At 47.7% G+C, this 18600-nt stretch overlaps 5 protein-coding genes across 5 annotated transcripts; 2 read left to right on the top strand and 3 right to left on the bottom strand.

Annotated features, from left to right (window-relative positions):
- Positions 1–4844: 4844 nt before the first annotated feature.
- Positions 4845–6965, top strand: trm1 (tRNA (guanine(26)-N(2))-dimethyltransferase; the record flags this gene model as incomplete). Its single annotated transcript, XM_031147067.1, has 1 exon — positions 4845–6965. One exon carries the CDS (start codon positions 4845–4847, stop codon positions 6963–6965), a length of 2121 nt encoding a protein of 706 aa, XP_031007631.1.
- A 730-nt stretch (positions 6966–7695) lies between these two features.
- Positions 7696–9120, bottom strand: chiB (Endochitinase B; the record flags this gene model as incomplete). Its single annotated transcript, XM_031147066.1, has 3 exons — positions 7696–8011; positions 8078–8986; positions 9035–9120. The coding sequence occupies 3 exons, from the start codon at positions 9118–9120 to the stop codon at positions 7696–7698; spliced, it is 1311 nt and encodes a 436-aa protein (XP_031007630.1).
- Positions 9121–10331: 1211 nt separating this feature from the next.
- GCS1 (ADP-ribosylation factor GTPase-activating protein) lies at positions 10332–11710 on the bottom strand (the record flags this gene model as incomplete). Its single annotated transcript, XM_031147065.1, has 5 exons — positions 10332–10664; positions 10757–11071; positions 11122–11224; positions 11325–11593; positions 11660–11710. 5 exons carry the CDS (start codon positions 11708–11710, stop codon positions 10332–10334), a joined length of 1071 nt encoding a protein of 356 aa, XP_031007627.1.
- Positions 11711–12528: 818 nt separating this feature from the next.
- On the bottom strand, positions 12529–13891 carry tcg1 (Single-stranded TG1-3 DNA-binding protein; the record flags this gene model as incomplete). Its single annotated transcript, XM_031147064.1, has 4 exons — positions 12529–12846; positions 12899–13123; positions 13172–13466; positions 13647–13891. The coding sequence occupies 4 exons, from the start codon at positions 13889–13891 to the stop codon at positions 12529–12531; spliced, it is 1083 nt and encodes a 360-aa protein (XP_031007626.1).
- A 1050-nt stretch (positions 13892–14941) lies between these two features.
- tah18 (NADPH-dependent diflavin oxidoreductase) lies at positions 14942–17278 on the top strand (the record flags this gene model as incomplete). Its single annotated transcript, XM_031147063.1, has 4 exons — positions 14942–15100; positions 15175–15350; positions 15400–15498; positions 15574–17278. 4 exons carry the CDS (start codon positions 14942–14944, stop codon positions 17276–17278), a joined length of 2139 nt encoding a protein of 712 aa, XP_031007629.1.
- Between the last annotated feature and the right edge of the window lie 1322 nt (positions 17279–18600).

Here is an 18600-nt window from a genome sequence, read left to right as displayed (position 1 = left end):
CGACCTTGTAATAACGTATTTGCTGGACTATTCCTACTCGGGAGCAAGGCTCGACACTACTGTCGTGCCAACACGGGATAGGAGTGCGTTGAAAATCCTTGATTTATTATTGCTCGAGACCATTGCCTTTTTATATCTCCAAATTCACAAGAGTTATACGTGGGTTATAATTTGAAGAAGCTGATTGATGGAAAGCTCCTCGTACTTGATCGGTGTCCACGAAAGGATTTAGAGAATGGACATTGAAAGCACAAAAAGTGCAAAACAAGATACGAGCTGACTCAGGCAAAAGGACTGCTAATAGCCGAGGATTCAAGTGATACTATCAAGCTTCAATTGCTTTCGGCTCATATTTATAAATTTGGACTCTAATTATAACTGTCGTGTTGAGCAACTTACTACATGTATCTACCACCCCGCTGATGTTTTTATAGAACATACATCTTCCCTACAATTTCTTTTCATTTTCTTGCAGTCGTTTTTGAGCAGTCTTTCAGTCGTTGATCGATACTTTGTCATCTTCCAACAATCATGAAGCTATTACATAGCGGTCGCGTCCTTCTTGGCCTGGTTTACTTCACGAAATTGACCACTTCTGCCGTCATACAAACTTCAAGTTCTTCGCCAAGTCAAAGTACCTCCTCTGAAAGTGGTAAAGTTTCTTCTGAGGCTACCTCTTCCAGCGGTCCCCACACCAAAAAGACACAAACGTCAAGTACATTTTCGGAGAGTACTAAAGCCTCTTCTTCTGGACATGTTTCTTCAAGCAAATCCCACACCGGAAAAGCGACAACAACGGCCAGCTACGAGACAATCACTCTAGCCTCCGGAATTGTAGCCATAGGCGATGATGCGATCTTATTCTTTGGAAGCACGTCGATCACTCCAGGAACGGCACAGCATACAATCGGATCACATACTGTATCATTTGGATCTAGTGGAGCCTTGGATGTGGATGGAACGACTACTGTATTACCGCCGACTGGAGGTTTAAGAAGCAGCTCATCGGCTTTAAGGAGTGGGACCAGCAACACCGCCCCCTCAAGCTCTGACAGCAAGAGCTCTGCTAGCTCGAGAACCTCTCAAATCTCTGCCACAGTCTCGGTCTCCTCTACTTTCTCTACGTCTGTGGGCAAGTGCTTCTCTTCTAGCACGGATGGTGCCAATACGAAATCCGCCACTGTAACAGGAACAAACACAGAGTCTCATTCAACATCTAGCGGCAAGGCTTCAGACACGGAAACTTCCACATCAAATACAGAATCCCAGGCAAGCTCTTATGGAACAGGCTATACTCAATCTGCACCATCTGGAGCAAAGAGCTCGAGTTCCACCCTTCTTCCCGGCGGCGGCTCACTCAGTACCCCCACTCAAACGCCAACACCCTCCGTGGTCATTGCCACAATCAGCGGAGTAACGGAAACGGCATCATTCATCCCTACAATCCTTCCCGCATATACGTCTGTTACAGCGCAGACGACGATTACTACCAGTGACGGTAGCCACGGCCTCATTCCTCTGATTATATTTGCCGGCGGAGCGGCGTGGTTCCCATTCGGGCTCACTCCCCATTTTCCAGTTCCTGCTCCTATTTCGCCGCCGCTGATAGTACCAATTGTACCGCTTCCTATCGGGGGAGGCGGGAGTACTAAGGCTGGTGCTTCTTCTGGTGCCTCTGAGAGTCCGGCTTCTAGCGCAAGTTCGACTTCTAGTTCGACTTCGAGTTCGAGCTCGAGTGCTCTTTGTGCTATAAGAACAGTGCTCAGTATTGCTGCGCCCCCACCGACAGATGCTTCTACCTCGTCGGGGGTCACGACTGGCTCACAAACGGGTCCGAGTACGAACTCTGCGTCCTCACAATCCGTTTCAGGCTCAAAAACGAGCTCAAACCTTCCTACCTCGTCGCAGGTATCAGCAATTTCACAAACGGGCTCGAGGACATCTTCAAGTAATACAGGTCTCAAGACTCAGAGCGCATATCCCATCGCCTCGCCTTCTTGCCAGAAAAATACCGTGTCCAATTATGCAACAGATAAGAAATACGTCCTCAACGAAACGACAACGACGGATATCAACACGCTCCTTTTGCAGTTGCGACAAATGAGCTGTATGAACCAATGCTCCCTGCCCCCTGGACTTCCTGAAGGCGTAGCAGTCGCGACAGTCACCGACTCTGGTTCGGGATGTGAAATGGCAGTCGCCCTCCCCTTCCAAGCAGAAGCCTACCTGTACCGCGCAACCCCAGCGACCGACGTCGAACAACAAGAGTGCTGGGACTCAACACTGAACATTGTGCAAGACTGCGTTCAGAACGGTCCTAACGCCGGGTTCTGGAATGGCGACCACGTCTTCCAATTCTACCAAGCAGGACTGCATCCCATTAACGGCAATGGTGCCAAACACTCCTCACTAAACCCAACATCGACCCTCTTTCCAGCGCCATCAGGCACCGGTATCGGGCTGCCACCCATAATATCCTCTAGTAGCTCCACTTCTGCCCCCACGCCTACCGGTACAGCAGACTCCGTAAAGTGCAAAACGGATATCGGGGTCAAGAACTCCTTCACAGTACGAAAGATGCAGCTCCTCCTTGCCAACAACCAACCCACAGATATCACCGGCCTTTTGAGCATCCTATCCACCGCGCTCTGTGCCTCACAACAAACCGGATCTTGCCAATTACCCTCTTCCATCCCCTCCGGCTCCGGATCAGCACAGTTATCAGACGAGGATTGTTTCCTGACTGTCATGCTCCCAGATGGACTGATTGCGCAAGTGAACGACAACGGCAACCAACAACAGGGCCAATGCCAGCCAGATCTAAATGCCATCATTGAGCAATGTATTGAGCCTGATATTGGAACGGGGGCTCAGAGCTGGTTTTGGGGTACTGCAGATGCAGGGACTAGTTTCGAAATTTATAGTGCAGCTTTGGGACAGGCAGATAGCACAGCTTTATGGCCTGAGGGTAAATCTGTTTCGTTGACGCCTTTGTCAGAGCAGACCTGAGGGTTTTGTTTGTAGGAAATAGGTATTCGTGGCTTATTGAAATGTACATCCGTGTCATTGTCTAAGATTTCTTCATGTCTAAACACCTTTCCTTGGCACGCTCGGTAGAAGAGGCCATTTCAGGATCTCATAAAGATTTTCATTTGTGCAGGCTACATTCAAGGTATCAGGGTGCGCGGAAAAATATACATTTATATAAATTTTAATTGCGTCTTTTTGTAATTTCAGCCCTAAACATGCCATGACAACGAACTTGCGCCAGGGCAGCATATCGCCAAGATCACCAATCAATTTCGCAAAACAAGAGGAATACGAGTAGAACGTCCAGGGAGATGATAGGAATGCTATTTAAGGAAGAGACATCGACCGCAAATAAAAATCTGGGATTGTAAGAGTGACCAAGGCCCTACAAGCATGAGCTCCCAACAATCACTTTGATTCACAAGGCACCAAACTCTTGGTACGTGGTTCCTGTTTCAAAAGTTTGGTTCTTGTCAACGTTTCTTCCATAGCAATATGACTGAGTTTCTGACTCTCCTTAGTGTAAGCATCAGACCTCTGTTTTGTCCTAGCAATCATAATCAGCTTATATAACTGTCGATATTGTTGCTTCCCACTCTACTTTCTAGCCATCAACCCTACGAATCGACAGCCGCAGAAGGAGTAACAAGCCTCCATCTCCCTACCCGATACAAATCATGCCATCTAGCAATAACCAGCTGCGACTAGCACGTCTACTGCGCAACTGGCTACAGGAAGACCTGCGAGGCATTCAACCAAGCAACACCAATATTTTCGGTCCTCTAAACGCAGCAGGACCGAAGCTTCTCGACACGCTAGTTCTCGGCCCTTCTTCAGGGCGCGCTGCGGAGTTTGGTATCGTAGCGGGTAACCCCCCAATATCCTCTATCGAGCTTAATATCACATCCTATAAGAGCCTCGCGACCCGAGACCCTGCTACCTTTAGATACAGCATCGCAGGCGGTGTCTCAACGGTAGCTGATGGCAATGAAACCCTCGGGCCTATGATCTGCGTGGACTGGATCACGAGTGCTTCGGAGGACTTGACATCATTCAGTGAGGCGTTACAGAAACTGAGAGAGGGTACAATCACCTACCGTAACTAATTGGGTGATTAAAGGACGGAGGAGGGAAAAGCTGCTTTGGTTGGAGTTGGAGTGAAAGCTTGCTGTGCCATATAATTGAGAACTTTTCAAGTCACAAACGGCTCTGGGAGCCATTCAACTAGCACTTTAATTGCTAAATCTATGTGAGACTTTCTACTCAGACCTACAAGATGAGAATCAGGCTAGTCTAGCAGGCAAATATGATGCATTTCAAGCTTTCAGGTGTTATAACGTTTAGGAGAGGCAGATGACAGATGTCGGTTTGGGCGTATTTCTCTTGCACATTAAGGTCACGTTCCTCGGCCGAGGAGCATGTTCCAGATGGTAAAACATCTTGAGGTCACGAAAATGCTAGATTGATAATTGCCAGTATCATACGCCTTATATTTCAATGACAAGGATGAGTTAAAACTCTCCTAGGGAATGGAAATGTTGCGTTTGCAGAGAAGTTAGAAGAGCCCATGGAAACAAATCAAGAGATTCAAAAGGGGCTGAAGCGAGGCCGGAGAAGATGTTTTCCCGCTCCGGAGGGTTTATCCAAAAAATATTCAGCCTCGCACCAAAAATGTTAATCTCCAAATCTTCAAAGGAGTCCAACGACGTATGAAACTATTCTCAGCAACCGTCTGTAGGGCTTTTCGAAGACATGTAGTTGTGGCCACGAATTCCTTTCAACTCCACAGGGCTCATTGCATTTCCTCACACACAATGGCCTCGAACCCGCTTCCAGATATCACTGCCACCCCAGCTGCTGATCAGCACATCCTTCATGATGGCAATGAATATTCAACGATCAAGGAAGGACTGGCACACATCCTCATACCTGCGTCTGCGGCGAAAACCCCTCAGACCTCTCCTAAGGGAGAAAACCAAGCTCAATCGGTCTTTTACAATCCCATCCAACAATTCAATCGAGATCTAAGCGTTCTGGCAATCAAGGCATACGGCGAGGAGGTTATTGAGAGGAAGCAGAAGACTGCACAGAAATCTCGACAGAAGCTGCTTGCGAAAAAGAAAGAGAAGCAAGAGAAAAAGCGAAAGCGTGGGGAAGATGGTGTTGGCGAAGCTCCGCGAAAAGCTGGAAAACTCGACGAAACGAATCAAACCCCGAATATCGAATCCGCAAACACGAAAGTAGTAGCCCCACATGAAGTCGATGGCGAGTCGAGTGTCCAGGTCGAAGAGGAACAAAAGGCTATTGAACATCAGTTGTTTGTTGAAGATCCAGCCCAGACGACGCCCCAGGTACCAGATGCTTCAAATACAGCTGAACCTGAGCTGAAAACCCATACTCCTGTTCCAGATACTACGGGTATGACCGAAGAACGTCCCGCCAATACTTCCAAGGCGGCATTCACAATCCTCGATGCGCTTTCAGCGACTGGTCTGCGAGCCCTGAGATATTCTCAAGAGATCCCTTTTACCACTTTGGTTACAGCGAATGACTTATTACCGGATGCTACGAAAATGATCAAGATTAATGCGAAGCACAACAAGTTGGAAGACAAAATCGAAGCTGTGACTGGCAATGCGTTGTCCCACATGTACAATGTGGCACATGGAGAATCGAAGGAGGGAAACAGCCTAGCAAACCCACGGACAAAGTACGATGTGATCGACCTCGATCCATACGGCACAGCTGCACCATTCTTAGACGCTGCGGTTCAGTCTGTCCGGGAAGATGGAGGACTTTTATGTGTTACATGCACGGATGCTGGAGTCTGGGCTTCGAATGGTTATCCTGAGAAAGCCTTTTCTTTATATGGAGGTATCCCTATCAAGGGCATGCAGTCTCACGAAGGTGGACTTCGCCTCATTTTACACGCCATTGCTTCTTCTGCCGCCCGGTATGGTCTAGCCATGGAACCGCTCCTCTCCCTCTCTATCGACTTTTATGCTCGAGTGTTTGTCAGAATCCACAAATCACCAGCAGATGTCAAATTTCTAGCTGGCAAGACCATGGTGGTATATAATTGTGATAGTGGCTGCGGAGCATGGACGACGCAAATGCTGGGCAAGAACAAACTCGCGCCAAACAAGAGCGGCAAAGGTCATTTCTGGAAGCACGTATTTGGAATGGCGCCTGTTGCGAATGAGAATTGCAGTCATTGTGGTATGAAGACTCATATGGCAGGACCTATGTACGCTGGTCCACTCCACTCTCCAGCATTTATTAAGAAGATCTTGGACGGACTACCTAGCGTTTCCAAAGACACATATCAAACTTACGACCGAATCGAAGGTATGCTTACTGTTGCGCTTGAAGAGGATCTCCCAACATTGGATGAAGACCCGAACTCCCCAACGGCAACCGCAAAGACCAACAGATACGACCCTGCGGCTATTGATCACTTCCCGTTTTTCTTCATTCCGTCCGCCCTTGCAAAGGTCATCCATTGTGTTACACCTCATGAGAATGCACTTCGGGGAGCACTAAGACACCTTGGATATCGAGTCACGAGAAGTCATACCAAGGGTGGAACTATCAAAACTGATGCACCGTGGGATGTGATCTGGGAAGTCATGAGAGAGTGGGAAAAGCAGAAGGCACCGATCAAGGAAGGCGCTGTCAGGAAAGAAACTGCCGGCTACAAGATTCTGAAGCTTGGCGAATCAAAGGATACACAGGGGACCGAAAATGGAGGAGCTAATCTTGGCGGAGCGAACAAAGAGCAAGATGAACAGGACTCTTCGAGCTCGAAAAAGAAGCTCGAAGTTGTGTTTGACGAAACGCTAGGGAAGGAGAAAGATGCAAAAAAGGTAGTCAGATATCAGCTGAATCCACGGGAGAATTGGGGGCCAATGAATCGTGCAAAGGGCAAGGGATAAGCAAGAACGAATCTCATGAAGCATTGTCCACAATTTGAACCCTCGATTCTCATGCTGTATGATATGTAGAATCTACTCGTTTAATTCCGACATACTCATCAACACCTGATATTTGAGCAAATAAAACAAGGCACATGGTTAAATAAACACCAGTCTAGGGTCTGATTTGTGAGATGCCCTGCAACTAATTTCTTCATCAACCACCACCACTACCACCACTACCCCAAACCCCGTTATACTGCACAAACACTAGATATCCGTTCCCAATAATCGTACACGTGACAATAGCCCTTGAATCTTACAGCGGAACACACTTCGTTGTGCACATTACTGCAGAGAAAACTGGAACGCTGGAAATGGAAGTGGAGGAAGGTTTGGTATACAAGATAGTGACGAGCGGGACTGGGTTTGACAAAGCAGCATATATAGGTAAAGAAGGCCAGTAGTTACTTATCATATGAAGTCACAACGAGCAACGAGCAACGAGGAACGAGCAACGGGGGAAAGAATTGGATAGCATAGATTGAAGTGAGGTGTTTAGCCTGCTGAGGCGGGGTTGCAGGGACAAGCTAAGATTCATCTCTAGGAAATGTGATTGATGTTCCTTATTTAAATAATATACAATGGCAGAATCCTTGCTAGGTACCTTTACAGAGTCCTTGCATTTCACTTACTATAGAGCTACTTTGCCCAAACTAACTGCAATTTCTTCCTTCTACGCCTGCACCTTCTAATAGGTATCCGCAACCCCTTTCTGCAACGCAAGTACATGGCTCCAATCATGACCATCCTCCCCCGCAGACCACGCCATCACACCACCCAAGCACTTCGCCTTCACAATTTCCGTAAACTTCCTCGCAATCAGCGCAGGCGTATCCCACGTCCAGAACACGTTGTTCTCCCCGTCATAATAATATTCACCTCCCGCTTCTTCGTCCGTGATGCCGTTCGCCATGGCGGTTTTGAATGTGGAGGTGGCGGGGATGCCGGTACAGTTTCCGTAGTCAAGGAGGCAGTTGGGTCCACAGTACTCTGCAGTTGTTCCGCTGTTTTTTCCCTTTGGATTAGTTCTCATGTAATGATTGATGGCTGGGAGACAATGGGCTACTTACCAATATCCGTAAGTGCTGCAACAGGCCCCAGCTGGGCACTTCTGTGACACACTCGCGCCACATAAGCCATCCGTCCCCTCAGTCAAGTTCGTGGGCGCGCTTGCAAAGTTCAAGGACTCGAATGTCATGGTGCCGCTCATACCCAAATCACTACCATCGGTGGCGTTTTCTAAAAGGACGGTTTTGCAGCCGAGACCGTTGGTGCAGTTGAATGCGGGGTCGATCTTCGCATATTTGGCGTAGAATGGGAATCCCAGGTTCGCTTTCTCGGCTGGTAGGGAGAGGACATCAAGATAGTGGGTGATGGTGGCTAGTGAGGTCTTGACGTCTGTGTGATGCTTGGCGACGGTATCACGGCGGTTGAAGAGATCATAAGTCATCACGTTGACGAAGTCAACAGATTCCCATACCGAGGGCGCATGAGAGGGTGTCAAGGCAATCATATCGCGCTCAAGACCTGGCACGGCAATAGAAAGTAGTTTGTCTTCGCCAATAGCGTTTCTGATTGCCGCAAGGAGAAGAGGATAGGTTTCGATTTCGGAAACTTTCCGGTCATTCGTGGTGCCGTTTAGCTTGTAATCTGCTCCATTTCCAGCTGGGTATTCCCAGTCGATATCACATCCATCAAAGCCCCAAGTATTGATCATCGCGGCAACGTTCTTTGCGTATAACCAGCGAGAAGAGTTAGAAGCAGCACCTGCTGAGAAACCCGCTGTGTCTCCCCACCCGCCGAGAGCAACCATAATTTTAACGCCCTCGTCGAATCGAGCTCTCATTGTATCCAGAGGCTCAAAGGGGGTGTAGTTTCCTGCCGGGGAAGTAGTGAAGAGGGAAGAGTTGGCGAAAGCCATGATGACAGTATCAATGCCCGCGGTGACTGTTTTGTTTGGAAGTTCGGCAAGATGATATCTAATTCCTTCAGTCTCTGCATTAAAGTATTATAGGAGGGCAACTTACTGGTCCACATACATCACATATCTGGCACTGGCCAGCTGCAATGTCGAAAGCCCCAAGGTGAGGCTAGAAATAAAGGAGATCTTCATGATGGAAGTAATGTAATATGTATAAACAAATGGTTAAAGTGAGTAAAAGCTAAACGAACGACGGCGAGTAGGGAAAGAACGACGATGAGTAGAGAAAGAACGACTATGAGTAGGGAACGAACGATGGTGAGCAGAGAAATAAAAGTACTTATAAGGAAAGCGTCACCAGCTAGAGCAAATAAAAATAAAGTTTATATCCCAAAACAATTACACAGCGCCCAGAAAGTTTGCAGGACCAGGCCAGGGCCCACTTCCCCCCAAGCGTGAAAGTTTAATCATCCTGACAGTGAAACAACAGATGAAAACTTTTCCCAGAAAGGAGCATAATCGCTTCATCTTTGCCCCGAGTAGCTTCCATGAAGTAGGATGCAAAAGGCTGCGGGGAAGTCGAGCCTCAAACCAACGATCATTGCTACTGTAAACCAAGTGCGCTCTCACGCCTACATGCAAAGACAATCAATCTGTGAGCTACAGCCTACTGTACAAGATACTATTTCCAACGTCAGCTCAAGGGATCTCCTAACCACTCACTGTACCACGCGGTTTAAACCCCTGCTTCTGATATGGACACTGCGCTGCACTGCATGGGTGTCTGGCTTACTCCGTAGATCACCCGACAAGGCAAACAAGCAAACAAACAATCTCCGGCTTCCATGCAGTAAGTTGCTCAGAGTCAGACACACAGCCGGGAATTCCTTAAAACTTAAAAATGCCAAGATACCAAGGATGGGATGAAGATGAAATAAGGTTTCTACGGAGTATTCGGTACCTAAAAGCCGCCGAACGCCTTGCACTACGGACTGAAATATACGAGCGGTCCGAATACAAGAAGCGCCGATACATGCTATACAGATTCTTGACGATTCGGCCTTCCCTGCCGAGACACAGATAAAAGTATAATTAAGTCTACCTCTACCTCCGTACTCAAGATGCGTATATGAAAGGAGCCTATGGATAGAGACCAGCGTTTGTTGCTTACGGATACTGTAGGCCAAGGGAGGCCATATACTTGAATACTGAATAGCAGCTGATTGAAACACTTCTGTATAATTGCATTTACCAAGGCCCGGCCCGCTTCGCTTTCATATACATACTTCGTATAATGTTTATTCCATCCAACTCACGTTTCCATTGCTTATAATACAACGCCCCATCCCAGTCAGTACCCATCAGCATGGGCGTAAAGTCAAAATGCAGTCTCCGTCTACTCCTCACCACTTATCCCAATCATCATCCTTCTTTCCAGGAGGTCCTCCAGGCCCACCATTCCCCTTCTTAACAGCACTCGTCCCAATCGCACTAGGTTTACTCTCTCTTGTGGCCCCAGCGTCGGCAAAACTATCCCAAAAATCCTTCTTGCTCTCATCTAACGGTGCTTGTCTATATTTCCCTCTCCCACCCGCACCAGCACCCGCACCCCCAATATCATTGCCCTCGACAAAGCGATTGAAACCATCTGCTGCCGATTTGGCGCCTGTCTGTGCGCCTCTAGCGACGTTCGCGGCTGTGATGCGTGCTTGGGCTGCTAGATCCGTTTCTGCGATCTAGATATACATAAATTAGTTGCGACTTTTAAAAAAGGTGGGGTAGTGAACGGGAAATGGATTGGGGTTTTGGGAGGGGAAGAGAGAATTACCTTCGCAGCAGTAGGTTGTATATACCCCTCATTAACACTCTTAGCCGTCTTCCCAACCGTCGTCGTAAACCACCCAAAGCCCTTTGTCAGCGCGGCCACAGGATCATTCTGCAGATCATCGAAACCAGGCATCTTGTTTTGCTGCACAGGCTCAGGGGGCGCGCTTCCGAAACCAGAGTATTTCCCTCCTTGGCTGGGATGTAAATCTGCCGGTCTCGAAGCATTGGCTGCGCCGAGCCCAGCGAAGTATTTGTCGTCTACTTTTGCTTTGCCTGATCGTGCGGGTGATTGGGTTCTGCGCCTTGGGGGGTTTGGCTGCCAGAGGAGGCAGAGGAGAAGGTTGTAGAAGATGGAGCGGGTTTGACCGAGGGAACGTAGGGTTTATTTTCTGCTTTTGCTGTGAGCCGGTCTTTGTATTCGTCGCCCACATCGCCGGAGTAGCGCTCTGCGATTGTTGTGTCGTCCCAACTAATTTCATGTCAGCACAATGTCTCTATACTTCTCTCTTGATTCCCAATTGTAATATAGCAATCATGGTATGTAGTAAGCGCATTCAGGGAGCACGAACCTTATCCCAGCCATCTTATTGGTTTCCGCATCATCAAAGAAGTCCCTCCATGTCTTATTCCCACCCTCCCTCATTCGATCTATCTCCTGCGCCTTAAAAGCATCCATCGTAATACTCCGCACAAAACTAATATGCACACCTAATCCTCGATGAACGCCCGCGCAGGAAAGGCAGATGAAGACGCCGAATTTGGGGGATGCCCATTGTGGGGAGGGCGCGCCGCAGTCACAGCAGCGGTCGTTTGAGGATGTCTTTTGGATCTCAAGGAGCTGGAGGTTTTGTTAGTAAAGAGAAGAGGGTATTGGGAGGGATATAGGGAGGCAGAGGAATGGTACTTTTGATCGCGTCTCCGGATCCACCTCCCACATGGCTTTGCTGCTGGCCATACTTATGTTATCCTTCTTTCTCTGTTCCACGTTGGAATAATGGATTGCAGGTTTAGAATTGGGGCAATGTCAAGTTAATTAGGTGAGTGTGTGTCAAGAGGCTGAGGCTACGAAAGGAGGGGGAGTCGTTGTCCTTTGTGGGGCTCTGGCGGGCGGGCGAGGCAATTAAAGTTAAAAGGAGGTTTGAAGTTGCTGACCTTTGACCAATGACGTGCACAGCTACGAACACAGTACTGTACAAGGCTGCACACCATACAGTAACGGTAGGTGGGTAGGCGAGTATCAGATAGATATTTCTTTTTGACTATCTAATACTCTTGGAGCACCTATATTATCACATGCGAAATTCAACCGCAGTCTGTTTGGGGTTCAATGCCAGACTTTTGTAGAGTGCAGTCAATATTATTGCATTTTTCTATCAAAGACAGAATGGTATCACGAATCAAATAACTTTTCCATTCCATTCCCATCCCAAGAGAGCACATCAAGAAAATCTAGTGTACAGCCCGGAGAATGCGCAAGATATGGTAATGAGACATTGGTTTTTGTGAAAAGAGTCATCGAGAACTATGAACCCAGGTTGAAAAGTCTGTCTGTTAAGAAGAGTTCCACCACCGAGCCCATATATTCCACCTAAAAGAAAGTCGTTGAAAGTTGGGCCACTTGCATTGAAAGATCAAAGCAGATCCAGCCTCCATCCCAGAGTGTATCCATATAGCGCCAGACAAGGGTCCAAAAGCAACGTGTTAAAGTAATGCATCTGTGATTGTCTTGCGAAATGTAGCACTCTCATCGTACAAAGGTAATACACACTACACTTAAGCAGTAGTAGTCTCAGCGGCGCCATTGGTACCCTCGACAGCGCCTTCAGCAGCTGGCGCATTGGCATCATCGTCGGTCTTGTCAGGGCTGTCAATTGCGACCTTAACAGCAATTTCGCGGCCCTCAATCTCCTTTCCGTTCATCTCGTTGACAGCCTTCTGCTGCTGCTCCTCGGAAGAAAGAGTAACAAAACCAAAGCCACGGCCTTTACGTGGCTCGTTGCGGGCCTGGAGCTTCTTAACCATGAAGCGGGGAATTGGGCGAAGGGCAATCTTGGCAGAGGATGGTTCGTAAGCTTCGAAGAGTTCCTTGAGCTGTGATCGGGTATCAGTAGTGCATATTGAGGTCTAGAACAGGGGGGTTTACCTTCTCCTCAGAAAGATCATATGGGAGGTTTGCCACCATGACCTTGTTCTTGGATGGGATACCATCAGCAGGTGGGCCACGCTCGCGACGCTCACGTGGAGGACGAGCACCCTTGTTGTCCTTATCGGCCTTCTCTGTGCCCTCCTTGGTGGTGGTATCGGTCAAAGGAAGAACTTCACCGGTGGCTGTGGTACCTGGAAGCTCAGCGCCTTCCTCACCCTTGGACTGAATAAAGTTAGCAGGTGCGACTAAGATCGTGATATAAGCACTTACACCACGAGCAGCGCGTCCTCCACGACCACCCTTTCCACGGCCTCGGCCACGTCCACGGCCAGATTGTCGGCGACGGCCCTCACCGCCAGAAGCATCTCCTCCGCTGGTTGCCTCACCCTTCTCACCGGCTGGCTCAGGCTTGCGAGCAAGTTGGACTGAGACCTTGCGTTCAAGAATCTCGCGGCCTGAAAGCTCAGCGATGGCACGCTCAGCCTCACCTGGGGAGGAGAGGTCAACGAAAGCGTATCCAACGGGGCGGTCGGTGCGTGGGTTCTTAGGGATTGAGGTGGATTCACTGCAGGGACGTAAAATGTCAGCAGCTGTAGACCCAGTCCATGTAAACTGAGATTTGAACACTCGAATGCAATGATATATTACTGGCAGGAGACAATAATAGAGGATTGCAATGTTAAAATGTTCACATGTGATAAGGGGTGGAACTCGAGGTGGTCGAAAGGAAATTGGAGTAACTTACATGAGGTATCCCTTGAAGAATTCGGTCAACTCCCCCTCGGTCGTCGCATACGCGAGGTTACCGATATACAGTCTGCGACCCTCTGCAGCGCTGGCCAGGACTGCTTCATTGTGAGCAGCATTGGTAGACTTGCTGTCGCCACCAGTGGTGGTTTCGGCCGGCTTGTCAGAAGTGAGCGATGTGTTGCCAAGAGCGGCAGTAACGTCGTTGACAGTGTCAGTAACTTTTTCCACGACGGAAGACATGGTTGATGGATTGAGTGGGTGGTTGTTTGACTGAAGGACTTGAGAATGTGTGGAGATTGTCGACGTTTGGCTGAGAGTGTAGTTGGTTGATTGACTCTTGCACAAGTTGGGGGAGTGTGTAAGGGTAGCTTGGTGCCCTAGAGGTCTGGGGGGATTGTTGAGTAGGTTGGGAAGTTGGATGAACTCGATCGGATCTTGTTGTTGATGTGAAGTCGAAGGGAAGGGAAAGGAGGGAAAGGGCTGCGCGCGAAATATTATAATTCCCTTCCTGACAGGGCAGGCACGACAAGGTGTCTAAGCGAGATTAAATAGGTCTAGCTTGACGAGGTCGTGGTTGTGGTTGTGGTCGTGGCGGGCAAAACACGGGAAATGGGGAAATGGGAAATGCCAACTGGAATCCCCGATGAAAAATGTAGAGAAAAGGGGCAAATAATAGAGAAGCACTCGGATATAACACATCGATATAATAGTTAGAGGTAAATAACCATATATTATAATTATTTACATGTATATACAGCATCTAAAGAAGATTCATGAACAAACAATGTTGCCTAGGTAGCCCCTTAACAAGCTTCTACTCCAGCATGAAATTTGGTAACTGACTAACTGCTATACCTGGGGCTATATCACACTAATGTGATGCTTGCTTGCTTGCTTACCTACCTATAAAGGTACTCCGGCTGCAGCCATCCGCCACTCTTGTTCCAGAACCCCTTTTGCTGGAACAAACAGAGTCATTCGCCGGCAAGGCTGTGATTCACAGATTATGGCCTTGTGGGGCATTGCTCATTCAGGGCGAACGAACAATAGGTTGGTATGCAGTTTTCAACCGCCTCACCGTACTTATAATAGCAAACGCAATATTGAAATAGAACCCGGGATAGATAATCCAATATATACTCATTCATTGTTCGTACTGCAAGGTCCTTCCTAGAACTTTCAACAGTTCAACTTACGTGGTAGTCACGTGATGTGGCTGTGGAAAATTGTTGTGATGTCGAGCAGTGATGATGGCGATAAAATCCTTCAAAACACAGCTTTCTGTCAAACATGACGGTCGATGTCCAAGGTCAACGACATAATAGAAAGGCGCTCATACTGTATGGGTCCGAGACTGGCAACAGTCAGGATGTGGCCGAGGAGTTGGGGCGCATGGCAGAGAGACTGCATTTCATAACCAGGGTCAGCGAGATGGATCTCGTCGAAATTGTACGTCGGTCCATTATTCATCTCCTTGTTTTATGCTCAGGGATGTAGCAACGTACTCATTCCTGACAACCCAGAATACCCTTCTAGATTACACTGTTGTTATATTCGCCATTTCTACTACTGGACAAGGCGAGTTCCCGCAGAATGCGAGGAAGTTCTGGAAAAGTCTCTTGAGAAAGCGTTTGCCTCCGGATTGTCTGGGTCACGTGGCTTTTACCACCTTTGGTCTTGGAGACAGCTCTTATCCTCAGTATGTTCTTTTATGAGAGTATATGTTATAGTCGCTGATGAAAAACAAGGTTCAATTTCGCTGCTCGTAAACTTCATAAGCGTCTAGAACAACTAGGAGCAAAGGAGGTTTATCCACGTGGTGAGGCTGATGAACAACATGATCAAGGGTTGGTGATTCTTTCAATTGAATGACTAGTTGTACAAATTACCGTTCGGACAATACTAGTACTAATATGCTACAGAATTGATGGAACCTTCCTCTCCTGGTCTGCTGATATTCGAAAGCACTTGCTCTCTTTATATCCTTTACCAGATGGAGTAACACCTATCCCGCAAGAAGTGCTCCTCCCACCCAAATTGATTCTTGAGCTGCAAGAGAAGGTCCCAGATCCACCACAAGTTTCTACTGCCAGCCAGATCCATCAAGCAAACCAGATTCACCATCCTGCAGTATCGTCACAACCTGCTATCAATAACAGCTCAGGTGAACCACCTGGAGTTCAATCTAAACCAGAAACGCCAGAACCCTCCAAACAGGCAGCAAACCAAAATAAAATGGAACGTACACCATCCCGATCGATTTACGATTTCCCTCTCCCAGTCGAAGAAGAGCCAGTCATATGTAATCAGCTAAGGGAGAAGTTCGATGGCGAACCTCACGATGACCCCGATTCGAGGTTCCCGCCCCCCAAAAGCATTGTTTTGTCCAATTCTTTCAGTGTTATAATGCTTGAGAACAAACGTATGACACCAGAAAATCACTGGCAAGACGTGCGGCAGCTTACATTCGGGGTTTCGGATGAGGAGGCGTATGATCCAGGCGATGTCATCAACATTATGCCCAAGAATTTCCCTGAGGATGTGCAGACTCTGATTGATCTTATGGATTGGAATAAGGTGGCAGACATCCCAGTAACATTCGTCGCATCGCCTCCCGACTTCTACCTTGCAGATAACCTCCTCTCCAAGGCTCCTGGTCTCTTTCCAACCTCTAAAAGCACCCTGCGAGATCTCCTTATACATAACCTCGACATTACTGCCATCCCCAAACGATATTTCTTCGAGCTAATTGCCCACAACACCGATGACCCCATGCACAAGGAACGACTCCTCGAATTTACCAACCCAGCCTTATCAGATGAATTCTACGACTACACCTCCCGCCCTCGTCGCGGCATCCTTGAAGTCCTCCAAGACTTCCCTAGCGTCAAGCTCCCCTGGCAACAAGCCACCCAATTCTTCCCCGTCATGCGCCCTCGAAAATTCAGCATCTCCAGCGGCGGAACCCTAAAAACCTCTTCAACTCCGGGCATGATAAAGTTCCAACTCCTCGTCGCAATCGTCAAATACAAAACCGTCCTCAAAAAAGTGCGCCAGGGCCTATGCTCCCGCTATCTTGCCGCCATGCCTAGTAATACCCCTCTCAAAGTCACGCTCACAGACGGCAGCTTAGGCTTCGAAGCCACTAAAGCATACAAGCCACTCATTCTCATCGGTCCGGGAACGGGTGTAGCTCCCTGCCGTGCTCTGATCTGGGAACGCGCCTCTGAAGCTCTATTCAACACGAAGATTGCAACTGAAGAAACGATACTCTTCTACGGTGGACGCAACAAACGAGCCGATTACTTCTATGCGCATGAATGGAAATTCCACCACTTAGCCCTCTCTCACGTCTTCACAGCTTTTTCGCGTGATCAAAAGGAGAAGATTTACGTACAGGATGTTATTAGGCGGGAGAAGAAGGAGGTCTGGAGGATGATTGCGAAGGGTGGGATTATAGTTGTCTGTGGTAGCTCGGGAAAGATGCCCAAGGCGGTTAGGGAGGCTATCCTGTGGGTTATGCTTGAGGAGGGTGGTGTTGAGAAGTTTCCCAAGGGTAGAGAGGATGTGGAGGCTGAAATGAAGAGGATGGAGAAACGGAAGCATTATGTACAGGAGACTTGGTGAAGTTGCTCCAGCATGGTGAACCTGATCGGACGGATATGATACATGAAATTGGGAGTTTGGGGTAATGTTGGGCTACAGACACATGGATTGTTGGACATGGATACATACAATGCATTCGAGGGTCGTGAGACAGAGTCATGGAATACATGGATAGATACATCTCGTCACCCTGCGTGTGACATAAATCAGCAACTCAACCCAATATTACCCCGATGCCATAGCTAGAAGCATGCACGAATTCGATGAATTGATACAACTGTTTCCTTCATTATTTCAAGCCTACCTAGTTTCAAGCCCCACACGACAGACCAGAAAATTCCCTGCATAGGCCCTCCCCCCAGCACACTAAAACCGAACGAGTACTTCTTCAAGATTCCTATTGCACATCGCAGGAGGGGTCTCTCTTATGACAAGTACAAAATGGACGTCACTTCACTCTTTTCTCACTGGATACTAATGTAACACCTTCAACCCACTCACTCTTTGACGTCCCCATCTGGTGTACGTGTTCTTCTAGAGTTCATGCTCCTAGGAGGCACCTAGTTCCAATAGAAACTAAATATAAATCTTAATCTTATTAAGATTATAATTAGAGAAGCGAGCTAAGGAGTTAATTGCCAGCAGCTAGTACTTTTATCGGAAACTAAATATAAAACGTAACCAAGGAAATAAGCTGGCTATAGAAGCTGGAACTGGAAGCTGAAGCTGGCTATGAAAGCTGGTTATAGAAACTACAGAGACTAGCTAGTCATACGACCTAGCTTATTATATCAACTAGCTTCTTATATAAATAAGAGAATAAGCTTATATTAAGAATTCCTCTTAATTGAAATTCATATTTATACATGATATTATTTCTAGACCCATGGGTCCCCGCGGATACCTATGGATCGGGTCCTATTATTTGTAAGGACCCATGGGTGGGTCTGGTCCCCCATAGGTCGGGTCCTGGGTTCTTATGACCCATGGGGACCCATGGTGAACCCTAAATGCAACACACAGAATGAGTGTCTCTCTCACGAGCTACTAGCTAGTGAGAAGTGATTACCGTTGCTTGATAGAATACTTGTGATACTAACACTAATCCTTCTAGGTCAGCTAGCAAATATGTTCTAGAAAAATAAACATGCTCAAACGCTAACTATAATTACTCAAGGCCGACGAGTAGACCGCAAACCGTCGTGAAGAGCGTATCATCTTTAAATGAGGATGGGTGTACGTCACAAAAAACAAAATAATAATAGTCGTAAGGATCATCGACAGGAAAGTCATGAAAGCCAAGAAAACACTTATTCTGATCATTGAGCATCTCCCCGACAATC

This window comes from Lachnellula hyalina (genome assembly GCF_007821495.1).
Source record: "Lachnellula hyalina strain CBS 185.66 chromosome Unknown contig00025, whole genome shotgun sequence".
Taxonomy (NCBI): Eukaryota; Fungi; Ascomycota; class Leotiomycetes; order Helotiales; family Lachnaceae; genus Lachnellula; species Lachnellula hyalina.
The sequence above is the reverse complement of the archived record's forward strand: the minus strand, read 5'-3'. Positions and strand labels throughout refer to the sequence as shown.